At 35.4% G+C, this 21,961-nt stretch overlaps 2 protein-coding genes across 7 annotated transcripts in view; one reads left to right on the forward strand and one right to left on the reverse strand.

Annotated features, from left to right (window-relative positions):
• LOC115450920 (T-box transcription factor TBX1) overlaps positions 1-19,573 on the forward strand; it is a 33,661-nt gene extending 14,088 nt beyond the window's left edge. The window contains exons 2-9 of one of the 6 annotated variants that reach the window (XM_030179090.2): positions 7,333-7,457; positions 8,198-8,311; positions 9,354-9,598; positions 9,870-10,026; positions 10,796-10,951; positions 11,685-11,752; positions 17,638-17,784; positions 18,271-19,573. In XM_030179090.2, the coding sequence (XP_030034950.1) occupies positions 7,333-7,457; positions 8,198-8,311; positions 9,354-9,598; positions 9,870-10,026; positions 10,796-10,951; positions 11,685-11,752; positions 17,638-17,784; positions 18,271-18,328 (1,070 nt within the window). In that variant the 3' untranslated portion in view covers positions 18,329-19,573. Of the gene's footprint in view, positions 1-7,329; positions 7,458-8,197; positions 8,312-9,353; positions 9,599-9,869; positions 10,027-10,795; positions 10,952-11,684; positions 11,753-17,637; positions 17,785-18,270 lie in introns of all 6 variants that reach the window. The other 5 variants (XM_037436965.1, XM_030179089.2, XM_030179091.2 and 2 more) reach the window with 5 other exon arrangements.
• Positions 19,574-19,792: 219 nt separating this feature from the next.
• On the reverse strand, positions 19,793-21,218 carry LOC115455527. The gene is made up of 2 exons (XM_037436964.1): positions 21,119-21,218; positions 19,793-20,986 (listed from the first exon to the last, which is right to left on the reverse strand). The coding sequence occupies exons 1-2, from the start codon at positions 21,155-21,157 to the stop codon at positions 19,889-19,891; spliced, it is 1,137 nt and encodes a 378-aa protein (XP_037292861.1). The 5' UTR covers positions 21,158-21,218; the 3' UTR covers positions 19,793-19,888.
• Between the last annotated feature and the right edge of the window lie 743 nt (positions 21,219-21,961).

Here is a 21,961-nt window from a genome sequence, read left to right on the forward strand (position 1 = left end):
ACGCCGTGAGTCATGCGAAATATCTATCTAATGTAGGGAATATGATTTTTTAGGAAAGTAATAATGTCAGTCTCCGAACTATCAACTACCTTAATTTTCTTAATACTGCTTAATTAGCAATTACACAACATCTCGCTCCGCTACGTTCAAAGTTGCTACTTACAATTTACATGTCCGAAAACTGTGGGTAATATTTAAATTCCTTACCCTAAATCTCTTTTGGTCTATTTTTGTACTTAATACAAAATTAGTAATCTTTTGTTGGTTTGTATAAATAGATATTCTTTATTATAATACACGGCTGCGTAACAAACTAATTCTTAAAAATTCTCAAAAACACCTGCATTTTCAGGGCGATATTATGCCACTGCCCAGCCTTCAACATTGTTGACTTTTGTGAGAGAGATTTAATTTTTTTGTTTAGAAGAAAGCAGACTGGATATATTACTCATTTTATGGACGCTAACAAAGCATTGTTTTCACGTAGAGAAATAAATAAAATTGCACCGTGGCTTTGTCACTTAAAACAAATGATTTGCTAATTTAACTATTGTATAAGAATTCCGACTCTAAATATATTTCACTGGTCGTCATATTAGAGATGATGAATGAGTTTTTAATTACTTCTGTCTGACAAAGTTTTTTACCTAATATGCAAGGAATGCGGGACTACGGGTGGTCCTTTTTTCATTTCAGTCTACCCGTTAACTTAAAAATCTACCTCAAGAGACACTAGTGAAAATCGATTTAATTCAAAAGTTTTCCTTTGCATTATTGTATGGGACTTATAAACATTATTGATCTATTACTACGTGTCTATCTAGCGTTTTTGTATAAAAATATATTTCTTTTAATAACTTTGTAAATCGGTAGATAAGACAAATATCTGTATAAAAATATATGCCGACATAATGGCGTCCAATGAGAGATTCAGGGAGACAACAATATTCGTTGCAATTGCGAAGGATCCATATAACCCGATTCCTGCCGGCTTCCCTTCCATAATTGATGTTATATCTAATTATCATTAGAACCATTTGCCTTACATTTATGCCTATTAGTTGTGTGGTCCCCTTTCGGAAAAATTCAATCTTCGTCATTGATTTGTTAATGTTATACCTAAACACTTATTGTTACTTTCCCATGGCTTAAATTACATTGCTCCTTAACCAACAAAATCCTTCATTCAACTTACCAGTTAAATCAACTGAACTATTCTTACGAGTTCCTGAAAACAATGCCTGCACATCCAAGAATAGTGTTCACTCCAGTAGTTCCATTTGGCCACATCAGTCAATCAACGGTCACAACAAGCCGGGCCACTGACAGCGGCACCTTGCATCACGTCTTCCTAGAACAAAGCCAATGCAAAACAACCAATTGTGTCCGTAAACATTTGCACAGCTTTTATCGAAAACGGTATCATTAGTATCAATAAATATTGACAGGGTTTCGTAATGTACTTTGCAATAAATGTGTAAAAAAAGAATAAACTGTGATGACCTATAAATCAAAACAGTAGCAAAAATGCTCTTCCCCTTAAATACTTATGCAATAAACAGTCAAATTGAAGTATTTTAATCAATCCTTTTTTTGTTATAACCTGATATCACGTTTGATAGCCTGGCAAGGGCCGGCTTATACAAACACACCGGTTTAATCATTCATGGTTGTATGAATTAAGACACTTTCTCTATACATTGAACATTACTCCGCTTTAGATTACAACTGTGAGCGAAGTCACAAATGAGGCGTCATAGATGCACGTGTTTTCTATGAATTTCTTGACTATCTACTATTAAAAGTAAAACTGTACATTTTTTTAAGATCTAAGTGTCAATAGAGAATTGTCTACATCAAATATTAAAAGTACCCAACATTGTTCTATATTGCGAAAGATATCTAAAAAAACTATTCATTTTTCTTTCATGAAAACGAGAACATAAAAGAACTATTTTAGTTTTTCCAACTTCCAAAAAACAATAATCTGTTTACACAATTTAAGTAACGATAACATTATGATTCTCATAAATAATACTTTGACGTTGATTACATGAATCACTGAATCCGCTTAATGCACTTTACTTACAAATAGACATGTCCGACAAGGATCCTCCCGCGGAATTAGCAAGAGCTCCCTTTGATCAGTTGATGTCAACATTGCTGGCGATCCTCGTTAACAAGCCAATCGACACGTCACTCCGACAAATGTTAAAGTAATTTGTTAAAATTCTTTATAAAACTTGCAAACTGGGTATGTTCTTAAAAAGTCATTTTTATTTTTTCTTTCTTGCCAGCCCGAGCTGGCCACTTTGTTTACTTTGTACTCTTTCGAATTATGTCCAATATAATATAAAATTTCTGTTATTTATATAAGCGACTTAATTGCAGTAATGAAATATTCTTATCTATGTACATACATTGATGCATCATTAGCACAACTATCTTCGCCTACATGATGATTAAAGCATTTTATTTTACTTAAAAAAAAAACATATTTTTTTTAAATTATAAATCTGTTTGACCTAGCTATCAATGTTTACGAGTCATTTTCGAGTTTTAACTTTTGGAAATCCAGTCTTGGACATTTAAACATTATTTCAACCATTCAAAAACTCAACAAACATTTTATTTCCACCAAATATTTTCTGTAAGCTGTTACACATAAAAATATCCATACAATGAATTTAAATTAGTTTAATAATTTATTTTTACCGCATTTTAGTACCGTTTACTTCTACTCACATAACACATTTATATTTCACCACTTGTACTTAACAACGCACGCTTCTTATTATAGAAAAGCATTAAACATTATCATTCAAATAAATATGATCAACATAGTGATTATAAGAGTGTGAAGTTGTTTACAATAGGCCAGCGTGGTTGACTAGCCGAAACAGTCTCAATAGTAGAGAAGTCCCGTCTCCAGCAATGGGACAGCATAAATACCTGGTATTATTATTTATTATTAATGATTAGTAATGGCAATAACAAGATATTTTGTTCTTATTGGGAGTTGTGATAATGCATTTGTTGTGGTATGAGCAGGCAATTTGTACCGTTGTGAGGGCTCGTAAATCAAATGCCTGTGCCGACTGCACGACACTGAAACGCACGTGTTGCGACTGTCGTAGGGTTAGCAAATACACGAGATTTTCTTAAAGAAAGTACTATAATATTGTATCTATTTAATGTAGTAATAGAATCAAGTATATTCATACCCTAACAGGGTATTAACACACCATCACAATAATTGTGTTGACTAATCATCTTATAATATTTTTAGTTTTATTTTCATATTAGAGAAATAATTTTCAAAATCGGTTTAATAGTTCCTGAGATTCGCGATTTCAAAAAAATAAACCAACTGTTCAGCTTTATATATTAGCAAAAATTTAACCATCCCGTTCTAAAAAAAAATGAGTAGAGTAATAAATACTAATTGACACAAATCTATGAATAATAATGATACCTATACATATAGATACAAGCCTGCTATAAGAGTGGCCAATGATAAAACTAGAATACTTCTCACTTTACACCTCCTTTTATGTCCTAATACGTGACAGAGAACCAGTTTATCGCCATGACATTTCTATCTAGATATTTTGCGTTCCGTTTTCTATGCGAGAATAGTATTTCACCGTGACGGCTACTTCATCATTTAGATTTAAATCTCAACAGCGTTGCTTCACCATTTCACTTCTATATAGAAAATTTTTAACAACAAATGCTGTCTTATGAATAATTCGTTTAAAGTAATTTTTTGATGTTTTACTCGGATATTCAAGGATTTTTTATTTATCAAACTCCGTTACTCTGTTACATATTCCCTTTAAAATAGATAACCCGAAAGTAAATTCTGCCAACCCTAAAGGAAGCAACCGGAGCGGCGCAGTGCGGCGCTTGCGCAGCGTTAGATTTATAACGCTCAATCAATGCGGATTTATTGCTGAGGAAACGGCCGGCTCTTTTGTTACCAATGATCTCTCTTATATTTAGAACTACCATTGTAATTGACTGCGTAATTAGGAATACCGCGGAGTAGAAAACGTTTTTGAAAATTACAAGTTGTGTTCGAGATTCAAGTGCTTTTGGTAATTTCAAAAGAATAAAAAAAATCGTTTCCTCAAATATATTAATTTATTTGTTTACATGTTTTATGAATATGATTGATTTGTCTCATTTTTCCTTTTTTTAAATAGCAATCATAACTTCCCCAATTTGTATTAGATAGTTCGATTATTTTATATTCTAATACATAAACGAGTATTCCAATGCACTTCTATATATTTAGCAGCAGCGTCTTTGTGCCTATAATAATCATTCAGTTGGCAACTCCACCGAATATCGTGACAACTGGAGTGGAACAGGTATGGTACCTTGACGATAACTGTCCATGCCTTCGATATTTATCGTCCACTGCCCTTTGAAAACAGATAAACGCATTAGTATTAGAGGTAATGTATATCGATGTTGGGAAGGATTTGTTTTCTTTTCTCTTTATTTGTATTGCTATTTTGCGAAAATTGAAGTGAGCTGTCTAGATTTTTTTCGACTTTTAATATTTATAAGACTATTTTAATGTTAATTAGAATTACCATTTTTGTCCTATGGAAGTGTAGAAATGACTTTTCCAATATTGCAGAATAGATTTAGCTCAGTTACTATGGTGTGCCGCTTGCGTGGTGTTTACCCTCTCTTAAAAATACGGTCCCGAGCAAATCGTATTAGAAAAACGCAATTCATAAGTTCAATGTTATCAATCTTCTTCACAAAGTGACGGCTATTTAGTCATTTTTTCGTTTATCTATATATATAAAATGAATCTCTATTTCCCTCGGTCATCGCATCACGCGTGAACGTGTGGAACAATTTCGCTGATTCTCTTTTTGTTGTATTAATTATTGTCAGGAAAATTAGAAAATTTAAGAAAACTTAACGAAAATATTAGTTTTATATAACTGTCAATTGTTTGAAATAACTGTCAGCGATTGACAGAATGCGCGCTGCAAATTCATAGTTAAGTCGGGACAACGTCTCGGGTCAACTAGTTATATAATATTTTATATCTCATAATGCATCAATTAGATGACGAGGATAGTACTAAAGCGGTGTTGGAAAAATACCACTACCATAGAAATCATTAAGCAGGAGTTTCTCGTCCTGTCCCATTGATCTTTTCTATCTAAAATAATCAACCAAGCGTCTCAAATATGCCCACTAGGTGACAAAAATGCGTAGGCGCATTCTTTCTACATTTCGCAACAATAATCGTATATCGTGCCCCGATGGGCGCGAGTGCATGTAGTCGGAAACAATAAATTTTTTCGCATATGCGTTGAGTTAGGCGTAATTGTCATATTATGAGTTATTTGTGGACTATCACACTCGCTAATGTGACACAGGCGACGGTAAATCAACAAGTTGAGAAAGAATAGTTGTTAAAATTATTTTATATTCCATAGTATGAGTAACAGAAGACAAGCAAAGGATAATTAACGTTATTCTTATTACACGATATAAGTAATAGATTGTATGTTATTTTAATTTATTTATTTTATTAAAATCGGGTCACTTGTTCCTTTTTAGTGTTTCTTCTTTTTCCAAATTCAAATTTTCAAATTAATTTCTTTACATTTCTACAGGCGTGGTGGCTGATTAATATAGTTCACATTTTAAAAATATTAACTATAATTACTTAGTAATTACCATAAATCATTATGCTTTTTTTCGTAACAACTAACACATCTATGATTCTTTGACCAAATGCTTAAAATAAGGATACACAAATGTACTCAAATAAACCATCCTAAAATAAAACGAAGATCATTGTCGTTACGGTGTAAGTGTAGTTTTCATCGCCCGTCTTATTTATAATCCGACTGTTGACATCGGTCGATGAAATTATAGTGGCCATTCTGGAGTTTCGAGTTTTCCTCCTATTACATCAATTAGTTGAGTGAGATGTCCGCTGCAGTGAGGACGTTATAAGATTTTTACGAGCGTTTTTATAGACGTTGACTTTGTGATGTGACGGTGTAATTAAGTGAATTTTGTCAGTGTGCATGTACACTTGATTGCGTACCATTTTGGTATTTATTTTTTCATTTGATGTGTTTTATTATAAACTATCAACTTTTGTATTGAAAAACGATTTTGACGTACGAGGTGTGACAGCTATTTAGGTTCAAAATGGTAAGGATGAACCTATCATTTTTTATCAACTGATTAAGAAGACGAGTCCGCCAGGCTATATTTTAAATATCACGACTACGCATAAACACTTTTATTGTTACACAGATTTTTTATTACAAAACACCTACTTACCCACTTGGCCCGATTGTCACTATGGTTTAGTGGTGGTAGTTATATGGTTAGTTGACTCACAAAATCGTTGATTTACCAAATTTCTATAATCTATTTTACCCGAATACCAGTAACTAAGGGACTATAGTTATTACAAATTACATAACGAACAAAATTTTTATCTTGATTAGACCTCGGAAATCCAAAATAATATAAATGCAAGATAAATAGGCTTCTGTGTAATAATTTTGTTATAGGAAAACGACGATTTAATTGAACGACTTTGCCACAAAGACAACAAAATCGTTTTGGATGTAGTTTACACACTCTAATTGTGATTTATACATGAAAATAGGTCTTTTGAATCAAAAAGTTTACAAAACAGAACGATAGACGTAATTAAATAATTGCGGGTAGATCAAAAACAAAGACCTTCATTTCTCAGAATTGTGACCCTAAGAAAAATAAAAAAATATTTCTTAACTATAAGTCTACATATAGACTTATATATAATATACGTTTCATTCTATGGACAACATTTTTTTTTGTAAACTCTTGTAATTAGTTATATTTTTTTCAGTTTTCAGCAATCTCACTTATGAAATACAATGTAACACTTGCATATTTTATAATCTAATGCATCTCTCTCTCATCTCTGCATATTGTATACTAACCGATTTAGCCAGCCCAATCGTGTAAGAAGCAAACATGACTCTACATACTTAATATAAATGATCTCAAAAGAAATAACCTTTTTATTTTGCTGTTATATTCTGTTATATCTACCACCATTTACCTATCTTTGATTTCGCCAACACCCGTATATAAGCAGATACAAAACAAAAAATACGATTTTCTAGAAGTCAAAACGTATTCGCCATATCAAAAACATCAACTAACATAAGCAGATAGGTATAAAACGATAAATACAAATTTCTAGAAGTCAAAAAGTATGCACCATTTCAAAAAGTATTCGCAATAATACAGCTGTTATATTGAAAGTAACTTATTCTACAGCAGGAGTATCGACAAGCCAAGGTCCACGCGGCGCTGGCGGGTTCACGCTGTCGCAGTCCCTGGTGGAGCGGCTCGGCAGGGACCACGAGCAGCCGCTGTTACCTCCCCTGCATCACCCCATCAGAGACGTTAGTTTAAATTCTACTCTGAGACAACAGCTATACATATATAGCTATGCGAAGATTTGAGATAGTGTTCCACAACAAAGCTGAAACACTATTTTAATTCTTCGTATAGCTATACCACTAGTTTAAGTATGATCTGACCAGAAAGCGAAAAGCCTGCTTTGTGGACGCAATTTTTGCATTTTCGTTGCCATGACAATAAAATAGTTCTACGTTTTATCACACTTCCCACAACATGGGAAGGTATTCTGTCCTGGTCAGTCTATAATTTCTATATTATATTAATTGAATGGGCTTTCCGATTCTTCTTTTACTTGCCTATATCTCATTCAAATGTAAGCTCGGGTCATTAGATTTTTTCAGGCATGTTGCATGAAATTGGTTTTTATGACCAACCACCATCTGATGTCAATAAATAGCCTCTAGGGAATAAGTCCCGCAATTTCTTATAGATAAAGACTGCTAAATTGTGTAAATTGCTAATTTACCTAATCAGAAGCTATAACTTATTTTTATGGCGAGGTTTAGATTAGCAAGAAAACTTGCAATGAATACTTGCACCAGCTGTTACGACAAGGTGACTTCTGCAAATTTTGTATAGTTTCAACGCATCTGGAAGTCCTTGCGCAATATACTGTTGCAAGAACTTGCAAGTCTAAACTAACATTAGAGTACAATTTGTTTTTATCACAGTATGTTGCACTCATAATAAGATTTGCTAATATTACCTGGTGTGTTGTCAGAACTCAGTATGCGCGCGCAGTACATACTCACCGTTGCAGGCCCTCAGCGAGAGCACGTGCAGGGACCATGGAGCGCAGGCCGCGCCTCCGCCCCAGCCCATACCAAGGGTACAGGTAACTACTGCTTTTAGATATCGATTACATAAAAAAGCATCAGGAACCATCTAATGTACCTAGGTAGATGTTCCTTATGCTTCACAGAAAGATAAAGGCAAAGAAAGAGTTAATCGAGCTGTTCGGTGAGTAATATCTAAAATATAGATTGAGTTGTTAGTGTCTCACAGAAAATCCACTTTTCTTTGCGTTCTTTAAGCCTTATGATTAGATCATTTGCTATCAATAAATGTCCTTATCTAAAAGAAGGAACGCGGTCATTGTTCCTTTAAACTATTCGTGATGTTTTTCTAGAGTTTTCAACCTATTGCTTTTTAACACAGCAAGAAAGATTTGTTGTGAAACCCCATAAGTTTAAGTCTCGGGCCTTTCTTATCTAGGACTGTATATTTGCAAATAGTCTATCGGTAGGATGTATCATTCCCACGCATTTTTTTATTTTTATTGCCTTTAATAATAGTAGAAAGACGTCTTGTATACGGCTTCTAGTTCAATACAAATTTAAATTAACATACCATCTAATTTCTTCAAATTGCTAGCTCACTTTTACAAGATCCTATGTTATTTTTTTTTTCGTATCGTATCGTATCAGCCTATAATGTCCCAATGTTGGGCAAAAGCCTCCCCAAGATCCTTCATATTTTTCTTATGTTAAAAAAATGATATTTAAAATGTTCATGTTCATAAATTTGGAAAAGATAAGAAATCATGATCCCAACTTTATTTATCTTTCGGAACTATTAAAAATGCTAATGAAAAAGACCCAAAAATATAAAATAAAACCTTGTAGTATTGAGCCAGCTAAATAATTTTATCTAGGTAAGTCCATGTAGACGCAGCGTAGGCAAGCCCCCCACGAGATGGACCCACTATCTGGTGAGGGTCGCCGAAGTCCGATGGATGAGGGCGGCCCAGAACCGGTCCCTATAGCGCTCAATGGGGGAGGCCTATATCCAGCAGTGGACTATTCCCGGCTGAAATGATGATGATGATGATGATAAGTCGATGTAGGTAGTGAAAAAGGCTTTTTGTTCCTACACAGCAGACATCATCCCAAAACGTGACTCTCCACCCGGCGGTGGCGCGCTGTACCGCGACCCTCGAGCTGGCTGCTCTCTGGCGAAGCTTCCACGAGCTTGGCACTGAGATGATAGTCACTAAGGCGGGGAGGCGCATGTTCCCCGCGCTGCAGGCCAGGCTCGCCGGTCTGCTGCCGAACGCGGAGTATCTACTCCTTGTGGACTTCGTGCCACTTGATGATAAGAGATATCGATATGCTTTTCATAGGTGAGTACGTAGCCTTGTCTTTTTGGGTAGAGTAAACATATTAAGTTAGTGTCATCCAATCGAAGCTATTACGCAAATATCTATCTCTTTGTACTAATGTTGAAGTAGAACAGTTGTAGAACAGTTGTCCCTGAGGAAAGGTAGCAAACAAAAATTAGTTTTCCGATGATTTCCACAAATTGGCAATTTTGGAATGGTTTATATTTTATTAAGAGTGTAATATGTGGTTTCATTTAGTAACGAGATTTCAAAATGAACCTGTATAATCTAGCTCAAGTTGGGTGGTGGCCGGCAAAGCAGACCCGGTGTCGCCGCCGCGGTTCCACCTACACCCTGACTCGCCCGCGCTCGGCTCGCACTGGATGCGGCAGCTTGTCTCCTTCGACAAACTGAAGCTCACCAACAACCAGCTCGACGACAATGGACACGTACGTATCTAACGATGTCTTTATTATGTTATTTAAAAGATATTTCGGTCTTGTTTAGGTTTTATAATTTGATTTAAAAATTCGGTATTATTTTTAATTTGGTCTGATATGGTTTCAGGATTTTATAATTTGATTACAAAATTAAGTATTATTTTTTTTACACCGTACACTGTCGTATTTATAACCTATACTACTTAAAATGTTATACTAATACCTTTTTTCAAATTTTATTTATTGTGATTTAAAAAAGATCCTTATTTTGCTCTAATAGGTTTTAATTGGAATTGCTACTTTAGCCCAAAATAAAAATTCTAATATGTAACACAATTACTTCTTCACACTTTGGAAGTTCCCTGCTGAACATAAGCCTCCCCTAACGATTTCCAGACATACCATACACCATTACAGTGTACCTATAGATTTCGAGGAAAACGTAAAATAATATTCAGAGTTGGTTCACTTGTAATCCATTTATTTAAACTAACATTTCACAAAAAACAAAACATGCAAAGAAAAACATGTGGAAAATTCAAAAATAATTGATTACATTACTTTATTTACCCCTCGGTTGGAGTGGCGACCACGAACCGGAAGACGCAGCGTAGGCAGGCTCCCCACGAGATGAACCGACGATCTGGTGTGGGTCGCCGGAGTCCGATGGATGAGGGCGGCCCAGAACTGGTCCCTGTGGCGCTCAATAGGGGAGGCCTATGTCCAGCAGTGGACGATCCCCGGCTGAAATGATGATGGTGATTTAACCCCCCTGCAGATCATCCTGAACTCAATGCACCGCTACCAGCCACGGCTGCACGTGGTGTTCCTGCCCGGAGACGGACAGGCCACCGCGCCGGGCACCGTGCCCTACAGGACCTTCGTGTTCCCGGAGACGGGCTTCACAGCTGTCACCGCATACCAGAATCATAGGGTAAGTGTTGTGTTATAATATGACAAGGTTCAATTGTAGTGGCGAATCCATATAACCCGGTTACTGACGGCTTACCTCTATGTAGAATTTATGAAGAATCTAAGTATCATTACTATATGTATAACAGCATAATCATTCCTGGATTTGTAAATAGGTCGTATACGCCGCGGCCTATGGGCGACGGATTTCAGAGGACGCTCACTCGATTTAATTAATCATTCGTTTATTTAACTTTAACGCCTTCCATAATACAAACAAATGGAAGATTATTAACTATTTTAGAAACCTACATACATACATAAACCTACCTATGTTGGGCGACGAAAATAAAGTGGCCTACACTCATAAAAATCCGGCACTGAACATAATATAACAAGGTTCAGTTGTAGTGGCGAATCCATATAACCCAATTACTGCCGGCTTACCTCTATGTAGAATTTATGAAGAATCTAAGTATCATTACTATATAAAGAATCTATTTATATTATAGTGTCTATTTATATATTTATAGATATTCTCCACAATATTTTGTCGCTGTTCTCCTTTGAGATTGGCCGCCGTGGCCATTATCTATTCAAAGAAGATAGCTAAGAAGATCTCAATCAAAAATAATAAAGGGTTTTAGTTCATAACAAGCTATATTCCTAAATCTAGCCATTTTTTACATACAAATTTGATATATTATACACTATACAAGATTCGTAGGTATTTAAAGAATCCTTTCATTATACAGATAACGCAGTTGAAGATCGCAAGCAACCCGTTTGCGAAAGGTTTCCGAGACTGCGATCCTGATGACTGGTGAGTTTACTTATATTATCATTACTTTATATCTTCATTTCCGCCACACAAATCTTCAATCGTCTTTGTCCTCGAAACTCTTTCATTGTTCATTTCTTGTTCCCTCTAAAATTATATTTTGGAATTCGCTATTCTTTCAAAGGATTCCACAGCCCCAGCTAGAGTTAGGTTACATTAAGTACTAAAGGTATCAGGTACTTTCATTTTTGTTAAAGGTCTGGTAATGCGCATTATATTAAACATATTATAGTATTAATTATTATTATACCTATACATATCTATTTGTATCTGAATTGGCTATAGGACAATAATCGCATTGGGTGTAACTCCTGTAAGATTATATTTAATAAATAAAATAAAATAATAAATAAACAAATTTAATATATTTTTAAATCCTTCATAATATTATTTATGAGATTCTTTGCTTTTTACTACTTACACCGCCCTAGTAAAAGTCACTCCTAACATTTTGTGTACAGCAAAAATACTAAACCTTAAAATATCTAATATAAAATGAAAATAAAATATTCGTTGGGTATTAACGGTTTTATGACTATAAACGCAAACACATTTTACAAACGCACCCCATGTCACAACATGGAACGAGAGATGAATCTCACACAAGTATATTTTTTTTCCTGACTCTACTTTTGTTAGCCTGGTAGGGCCTTATACAAACACATCGGACTTTTGAGTGAGCGCTTTAGGTACTCGTAACCCTGGAAAATTAAGCGACCTGAAGGGAACCCACTAACAGGTTACAAACCTCGGCTCAGGCCGGTCACTGGGGGATGATGACACCAACGATTATGGGTCAGAAGTTACAAATTATGTTTCTATATACACGCGAAACATATTTCCATTGGTCATTCTTGGCTAAGTAACGTTTGTGTTTGGGCGTCAGTGAGATTGTTAAAGGGAAGATAAATTCCCTTCCCTAACTTACAGGATAAAGCAGCGATAACATAGTTGGGTGTGGAACCAACTGCCGAGACGGATGTTCGCATGTTCAAATCTCAAGGGCATATACCTCTGACTTTTCTAAAATTCCCTAAAGTTATGTGTGTATTCTTTGTGAATTATCACTTGCCTTCACGATGAAGGAAAACATCGTGTAGAAACCTGCAAAGCTGAGAAGTTCTCTATAGGAATTTTGACGATATGTTAAGTCTGCCAATCAGCACTAGGCCAGCGTGGTAGACTAAGACGGTGTATAATACAGGCTGATGTAATTTATATCTCCACGAATACAGATGTATTTTGTAGCTCTATGTATTTCCTCGAATAAAGATGTATGTTTCCATAATTCATGTATGATTAAGGAGACAGTATGTATAAATATTAGATCAATTTAGAAGAATTAAATATGCATGTTGAAGTCATAAACAATGTTAGAATTGTAATCCGTAAAACTATTGTTCGTCGATTCATATATTTTTTTTGATTTAATGTGTTTTTAATATTGCTTTGTATTATAGATACCTACGGGATATTATTGAAGTATATTTGGTATTGTTATAAACTAGTTGAATTTTGGTTATGGGGAGTTTTATTATTGACATCTTGGAATGGTTTTGAACTAACAAAATGTCCGGACTGACAAAATTGCTTAACAAAAATAGACTTTATTTCATGTCTATTAAAGACGCTGTCAAAGGGCTGACGGCCACTTATCAGTTGAGAGTCAAGATGGGCTGGTTTAAATTTTGCCCTCACATAAATCAAATATAAAATAAAACATTTATGATCAGTTCTAATACCCCTAGAACATACCTATTTCAATCATAGAAAACAAACCTAAGTAAAACCACCTAAATATTGAAATTAAACTATATTTCCAGATTTTATCACAGTTTTTTATATTATAATTTTCTCCATACGTTTCGAAGGCTGCAAGTTTCATGATCACGGGGGTCTCCGACTCCGGTTGATCGTCCAAAAAGTCAATGTTACAATATCTACCTACAATTTATATTTATTGCAAAGTCTTCGAAACTTCGGGAGAAAATTACTATTAATTAAAAATCCTAAAAAAATAGTTTTATTTCTTGTTCAGATGTTTCTGACAACATAAGAAATCATTACCGTCGAAATAGTTACATTCAGGGGAATATGTACCCTTTTATTTTGCCCCTAGGCCGTTTCAACAGCCGGTGACAATTTACTTTACGACTGGCCGTACAGACGCGGCAAAGAGTTACGCGCGACGTTTATAGCGGACACGTCTCGTTTCCCGTCCCACAGTCGGGGAAAAAACAAATTTATAGTTCTTGAACTTTCCACTAAATTACTTTTGAAGTGGGCTGTCGATGATAGATCGGATATAATTGTTCGTGAACTGTTTATTGGGGTTTTGTGGCTCGTAATATAAATGGTGAGTGAGATAAATTTAATTACACGCCTTTTATCCTCAAAGGGGTAGGCAGAGGTGCAACTGGTGAACACACTTTCTGTTGTATGTATTCCGTCCCATGATGTGATAGGGAGCGATATCGCCATATTGGATACAAATTTAAGACTCCGGGCTGATAGTAAGAAAAGCCTAGTTATCAGTATTAGCAATACAATTTGCAAATATGTCGACCTTGCGTATTTAGTTGTCATTAGTTGCGCGTAACTCATGAGAGAGAAAACTTGAAGAAAAAACAATAATCACAATGAAGTATATTTGCAAAATTTGTTACGCTAACGTAAAAATCCGAATCACCAATTAGTAATTAACACCACTAAAAACTTAAAAGAATTACTCACTTACATATTTTTTATTGATGGAATGGAATGCATGAAAACATTAATGAAGGTGGAGGAAGCGCGAGAAGTATGCCAGAATCGTGCAAAGAGCTAACTGTAGTCTCTACCTAACCCTATGGAATAGAGGCGTGATACTATGTATGTATGATTTCCAAAAGCCTAAAAATATTCTTGAAAATAATTCACGGTTAAACTACGCACGTGAATTATAATAAAAACACTCCATCATACACGTTGGTACGGGTTTCGTCTGTTTTGTGTCCAATCGAGTAAAATGGGGAAGTCCAATAAATCGCCCTCCACTAAAAATATACCCATGTGATTTTTGTTTGTATAAAAAGTGCATTTTATATAAATGGTACAGGTGGTTGCAGAAGTATTTGGTTAATCGAGAGTAGTTTAAAATAATAGACCGGCTTTTTTTCCCTAACATAAATAAAGGTTCGTAGAGTACCTACCTACCTAGTAACAATCTATCCACTGATATTGTTCATTTTTATTTTTATGTTCGCGTTGCAAAATATACAACGTTGAAACGTCTATATAAAACAATTTTCGCTGCGTCAACAATAAAATACATGCTGTCATCCAACATGGCTTCGAATTACATAAATTAACGTAATATTTTTTATTTATATCTCCCTTTGACAATCTAATCTCTACATAACGTCAACAAAGGCGACACTGACACGAAACAAGTCTACGTGCCCTATCAAACATTTGTAAATAGATGTCAAAAGATTAATTTTATGTAACTTTCCAAAAAGCGGCGATAGCCTAGTTGGGTGTGAAACGGACTGCCGAAAGGAATGTCCGCAGGTTCAAATATCAAGGCCACACACCTCTCATTTATCAAAAAAATTATGTGTGTATTCTTTGTGAATTATCGCTTATTTTAACGGTGAAAACATCGTAAGGAAACCTGCATACCTGAGAAATTCTTTATAGGAACTTTGAGGGTGTGTGAACTCACCAATCCGCACTAAGCCAGCGTGGTAACTAAGGCCTCTCAGTAGTAGAGAAGGGCCGTGTACAACATTGGGACAGTATATAATACAGGGCTGATATTATTATTATATATTACATAATTTTCCAAAAATTAACCCACACAAATACCTATTTCTTCAACACTATGACAAACAAATCTTAAAATAAAACTGTATATACAAGGCACTTAAATTATATGTTGTTTACGTTACAAACCGTTTGCAAAGCCCTGTGACACTGCAATAAAGAAAATTAAAATACCACATATCATTCAACGGCTGAGCATAAAGACGCAATGTAATTTTCTTCCCAACTGTACCGTTATAAACAAACACACGGCCCGAGTAAACGAGCGAGTGTTTTGTTTACATAGCCCGTCTTTACTACCGTTTCGGCCACTGCATTGGCTCCTAACCGTCTCAAATAAATCAAACGCCGTCACAGTTTATTCTCAAGATCGGCGTAAATTGCATTTGATTGTACGCACGGGTTTATATCCTGTTTTATAGCGGTGTTTGGACCAATCGAAAGAGCTATTTCAGTTTATCGAACGATAGGTAAAGATGATCTCGAACTTATACACATGGAGGTAAATATGTGGGCTATTCGTGCTACTGTGTACATATTATGCTGGTGGTAGCATATATTTTATATCCGCTTAGCTAACGACCGCCGTACACAAGGTGTTAAAACCCGCCGTAGTGGCCAACGTAAGTGTCGCGTTCCGGGATCAGCCTGTGTATATCCGGTTCCAACAGGCAGGCATAATTGTGTCGACTGCCGAGAGGTAATCATTTCTCGCCAGTCGACATTCTGTTTAACCCCACTCTACTTACCATCAGGTGCAGTGAGATCACGTTGCACTGCACGTATAAAACAAAGTGTATAGTGAAAATTGTATAGATTTATACTCCACGCTGACTGTCAGTTGGTTGGTGGAAAGCACTACATTATTATGCCTTTAAGACTATACGCGAATAAGCCGCCAAATAACGATTAAATATGTGTATGAAATATGAGTAACGAATGCACCCGAACTTTACACGCTCGTGTTCGTGACTGCGTCTGTACTCGACAAGTATCTATATTATTATAAAATTGCAGCAACTCACATACCGTATTCAGCTGCTCAAGAAGTGAAGTCTTTATCATTTATCCTGTACAATAGGTATTTATAATTTTAATAATTAGGTAGGTATTGATCTTTTAAATAATGACGGAGTATAGAACATTAGGAACTGCAACGCTGTTGCCGCGATAGAAACAAAGAGTTTCATTTCAGTATGTCTAACAGACGCATGTGAGTCACATTGCACGAATGACGTCAGACCTCTCATAACTAATAGTCTCATAGTTCTCATCCACATTACAAGTCAACTTTTTATTTTTTTATTCGGTAGAATAACGTCGGAACCCCGAAGATAACTGTCTAGAAAGTGATTATTATTTCAACAGTATCGAACTCATTAATTTTATTCACGTTCCTTGGCACGCAAAAAACAAATTGCCACATGCATAAACAGTCGCCAGCGGACAAAAATAAATAATATTTTTTTTTTCATCCGACTTCCTGGTACAACTCGATTAATGACGATGGGACGTGACGTATGAAAGCCATTTGTCGTTTGCTGTCAAAATAATGTATTAATTCCCGGACCGTAATGCGACCCCGCCTTTTGGGCGGTCGTGGGCGCACACTTAAATTTTTTTTTATTGTTTTGATCTCATTTTAATTTGTTCAGTACTTGGACTTATTATAGTTACAGTAATTAATTATTAACTCATATGCATTCAAATAACATGATATTGTTATTATAAAATTACTTGGGCTTATTGTAGTTACACTTATTATTTATTTACTCATGCGCATTCAAATAATATATTATAAAATTTCAGCGATAATTGTCAAATTCTAACATAAAACTTCTGCCGCCATCAATTATTGAATTAATTATTACATCACTGGCTTTTAATAAACGTGGGATATTTGAAAAATAAATAAACTCGTCTTTTTCATTTATATACGTGAAAAACCCTTTGTTTCTTATTAAATACTATTCCTTTGGGAACTAAGTTTGAAAGCATATTCTAAAGCCAGAACTATTATGTAAACAGACACTATTAAACTATAATATGATGGTTAACAGCCCCCCGGAGCAGAGTCAGCAGCGCGGAGGCACGCCGCGGCGCCGCGAATCGGCGCCGGCCGAGCCGTGCCCGCAGCTGGCGCAACCGTACGCGGCCGAGCCCAGCGCCTGCGGACCGTTATATGCAGCGCACACGCACCCCATGCGGTCAGTTCAGATTAAACTATAAAGTCCACTAATAATCTACCTAAAAGACGGCCCTAATCATCTACTAACCACCGCAATCATACTAGCCTACAAAGTCTATCTCTTTCATTCTAAAGGCCGGAGGGAAGATGCCTTTTTACAATCGTTAACGCTAACATTATCTATGGGACATATACTAGCGAAGGCTTTACCGTTAATTTTTTTTTTTGTTTGTTTTCTATTTATCTTAACGATTGTAGAAAGGAATTATGGCCTCAGATTAGTAACACATAAGATTCTGTTAGTGAAGGTAGGCAGTCAGGCCAGGTGGTTATCCCCTATTATAATATGCAGTATGGTCTATGGCTGTAAATAACTCGTAGAGATTCGGGACTTGCCCATACCACTACTAATACTTTATTAAGCGAACGGCAAGATCGTCTCGTCATTCAAAGCAATAAAAAAATGAGATGACACATGTAATTTATATAATTCCAATGGTTCCAGATATCAACCCCATTCGAGCCACAATAGCGCTTACAGTGCGTACTACGCTCACAGATAGCTGTTAACAGCAGGCAACAGTTTAGACACTAATGATGGTAAAGACAACGGCTGGTGTGCAACAAGTCTCGTGGTAGAGTGGAGTTAACACCTCGTATGGTGAATGCAAGGATTCGTTAGTTGATAAGGAAGGATGGGAATGGCAGCTGTTAAGGCAAATAGTCGATCTTTAGCTCATTCTTTAGGTCTTTATAATTTCAATTTCTTACACAAATTGTATTTAATATCGACGTTTGAAGGCAATTATATCAAGCGACAATCACTAAAATTTGAAGTAGAGTGATTTAGGTTCAATTTTAATAAGAAAATCTGAACTAATTACTTTATAAATAGTGTAATGATATTAAAATTGTCCTAGAGTTACAAAACCTAGATTAAATGACGCAGAAAAATTGGGCGATACCAAATATTATATGACTCAATTTCGTTATATTTGTCGCTTAGATACGATTGCCTTTCAAGCATTGATAATTGTACTGGTGTTTAAGTAAATTATAATTACTATGACTGCATTAATAAATTGTAGCAAGTGAGTTCTTTGGCCTTCTCAGCTGCCATTCAGATAGGATTAGATGATTTATTTTTGCCTAATGGTTCAGTTGTATTGGCACTGTATGTCTTTTGTTGGATATGACAATGAAACAAAAACGAAAAAATAGTGAAGAAACAAAACAGAAACGAACAGGCAAATAGAGCAGAATATCGGTGATTATTTTTGTTTAATTTGTTTTGATTTATATTTCTTTGCTCTATGCGCCGATCTCAAGCCTAATTGTAATTTTTATTCACAACAACAAGAGAGAAGAAATAAAAATTGAATAATTAGGTGATACTTTGCCGTTTGGCAATGTGATGATAATATATAAAAATATAGCCTACTAACATTATTCATGTAAATTCTATACAGTTTGTACTGCCATTAAATATGTTATTAAATAAAGTGTGCCTCTTCTAAGCTAATATTGCGATGACGAAACAAAATTATCTTAATTTTATTTCGTCATAGTAATGTAACTACGTTACCAAATAATATATATGTATAGTATATCTATTGTAAGAGTATATACCAAAAACAATATGGATTCTGTTTCATTTTAACTGAAAATGAAGACTAGAATGCATTTCTCAAACATGTGCCATAATGTAACCAAAGAAATCGAAGCACTGTAATATTAAAAATTATAAGATCTTATGTTTGAATATTTATTGAAAACGATTAAAGATTAAGACGAATAAAACTTGTTATTTTTTTAACATTTACACTATAAATAAGTAAGTAATTATAATTTTTGCTAGAATCCAGTCATTTTACTATAAACGAATTTACTCACTCAGTTACCCGCTACCATGATTTACTAAAAAAAAACACGTGTATTCAACATTAGTAAAGTGTATAAAGGCTGCAGTTTTTCAACATAGGCGGAGGCCTAATGGATAAAAAAGTATCTTAATGAATACTACAAAAAACCATTTTCGATTACTTACTTTATTAACGTAATCAATATTATTAAATTTTATTTACAAACACTATTCTATACTACATTTGAATATCACAAACTAATTATATCAAATAAAAGTAATATTGCATTTGTTGCGGCAGTCTTTCAATTTGCGGTGTTCTGAAGTGGGATTTCTCCGATATCGAATATGTCATAATGTGGTTTACTGTTGCGGAGCCAGGCTCGTCGCCGCGTTCCACAATGAATCTATTCGATGTTGTCTCTTCAAACTCTTCAGCCACCAGCTCTGGTTCAGGCTCAAATTCTTCCAACGGAGAAAACATTGAGGTAGTTGGCTCTACCGAACAATGAGAATAGTAGTCTGGAGTATAAGATACTGCATCGTAGAAGCTCGGTTTCTGGCTACAATAATGGTCTACAGGAGGAGCTGGTATCTGAGTTTCGTAATGAGCATGGTGTGAAGACTGTGCTTTGTAAACTGGATGAGGCATGTCGTCATAATCATCATCTAGGTAGTGGGTAGCGTAAATGTACTGTGTGTTGTTGTCCAATAGAGTTCCATCATATTTATCCAGATTTACTTTATCCGTTCTTGAGCAAGTTTTGTTGTTCAAGTCGCAGGCTTCGTTCAACATTTCAGTCAATTCTTTAGCATGCTCATTTGCAGCTACTGCAAGGTCTGTTAGGATTTCCGTGTCCGGGGTGAATTCTATGCCGAACTTATCAGCGATTTCCTGAGCAGACATCATTTTCTCAATAGCGATGTTTTGGTATTCATTAGTAGATTTGATATGTTTTAACAATCTCATGACTAATTGGGTGCTGTCGAGAGGGCTTTCGGCTGATCTTCTTCTACGTTCTTTTGTTTCGTCGGCTTTTTTTTCGTTTTCTGTGGCGGCTATGGCATACGAAAGTAGGTTAGCCAGTTCACTCTCAATGGCTTCAGAAATTTTGTTGGCTATTTCTTTGATATCTTCCATTTGTTCTTCGATGGGTTTGCCAGAATCTGTTGCTTGAGCCATCATGGCAGCGGCAGAAGTGGGATACAACTTGTTATCAGGAAGCATAAGCAAGTCCATCCAATCTTTGGGTGCTTCTTTATAATCTTTAATAACTTCATCGTCTTCGGGTTTCACGTTTAAGATCTCTCTTCCTTCGGGTAATTCTGTTTCTTCAGTTTCTGCGTATATTAATGAACCCTGCAAAGAACATAAAATTATATTTCCAAAAATAAGACAATATAAAACTCCTTTCAAGTCGGTAAACAATTGCGTAGATAACAAATAAAATTCAGTTTTGCTCATTTAATAAAACGTAAACTAGAATAATACCTGGATTACTAAGCCGATGATTAGGTATATGGGTGCCATGGTGCAGGTGATATGCACTCGACACCTGACACTCAGTTTTATATGACACTTTATCGTTAATTGGGAAACAGAAGGTTTCAAAACATCCTATACACATGATAAAGCATGTGCATTAGATTAAGAAATGGTAAAAATGAATTAATTGGCTTTATAAAAGGAACTTATATCTCGATTTCCGTATTTAGGAAAAAATAATAGAAGCACGTGAAATGACACGGGTCCACATTTTTATGGTCATACAATTAAAGTTTACGTGAAATTTGTGTCGACCTACGAAGTTTTTACGTTCTTTCTTTTTAGTGACACTAATACGTATAGAAACTAATTATTTATTACTAAATACTTACGTGGTTATAATATAATAATAATAGCCCTATATAATAATACTGTCCCACTGCTGAACACAGGCCTCTTTTATTATGTAGTGAGAGGGATTAGGTCTTAGTCCACCACGCTGGCCTAGTAGATACGGAACGGCAAACTTCACTTACCCTCAAAATTCTTATAGAGATCTTCTCAGGTATTCAGGTTGCCTCACGATGTTTCCCTCAAGCTTATAGGAAACGATAATTCACAAAGAATACACACATAACTTTAGAAAAGTCAGAACTGCGCACCCTTGGGTTTTTAACCTACGGAAATTCGTCTTGGCAGTCGATTAGACTCCCAACTGGGTTATGGTTGCCAAATAAGTGCTTGTTTACTTTAGATTGTTAACAAAACAAGTTAATAGACATTTTAGCCCTTGAAGCTACATAGTAATGTTACAAATGCGCGAAAACTGACTTTAAAAGAAAACTATCA

This window comes from Manduca sexta, chromosome 9 (genome assembly GCF_014839805.1).
Source record: "Manduca sexta isolate Smith_Timp_Sample1 chromosome 9, JHU_Msex_v1.0, whole genome shotgun sequence".
NCBI lineage: Eukaryota > Metazoa > Arthropoda > Insecta > Lepidoptera > Sphingidae > Manduca > Manduca sexta.

Coding starts and splice junctions, on each gene's coding strand:
- LOC115455527 (XM_037436964.1), bottom strand. CDS start 21,157: ATGGCACCCATATACCTAATCATCGGCTTAGTAATCCAG. Junction 20,987..21,118: donor TCATCGGCTTAGTAATCCAG/GTATTATTCTAG, acceptor TGTTCTTTGCAG/GGTTCATTAATATACGCAGA.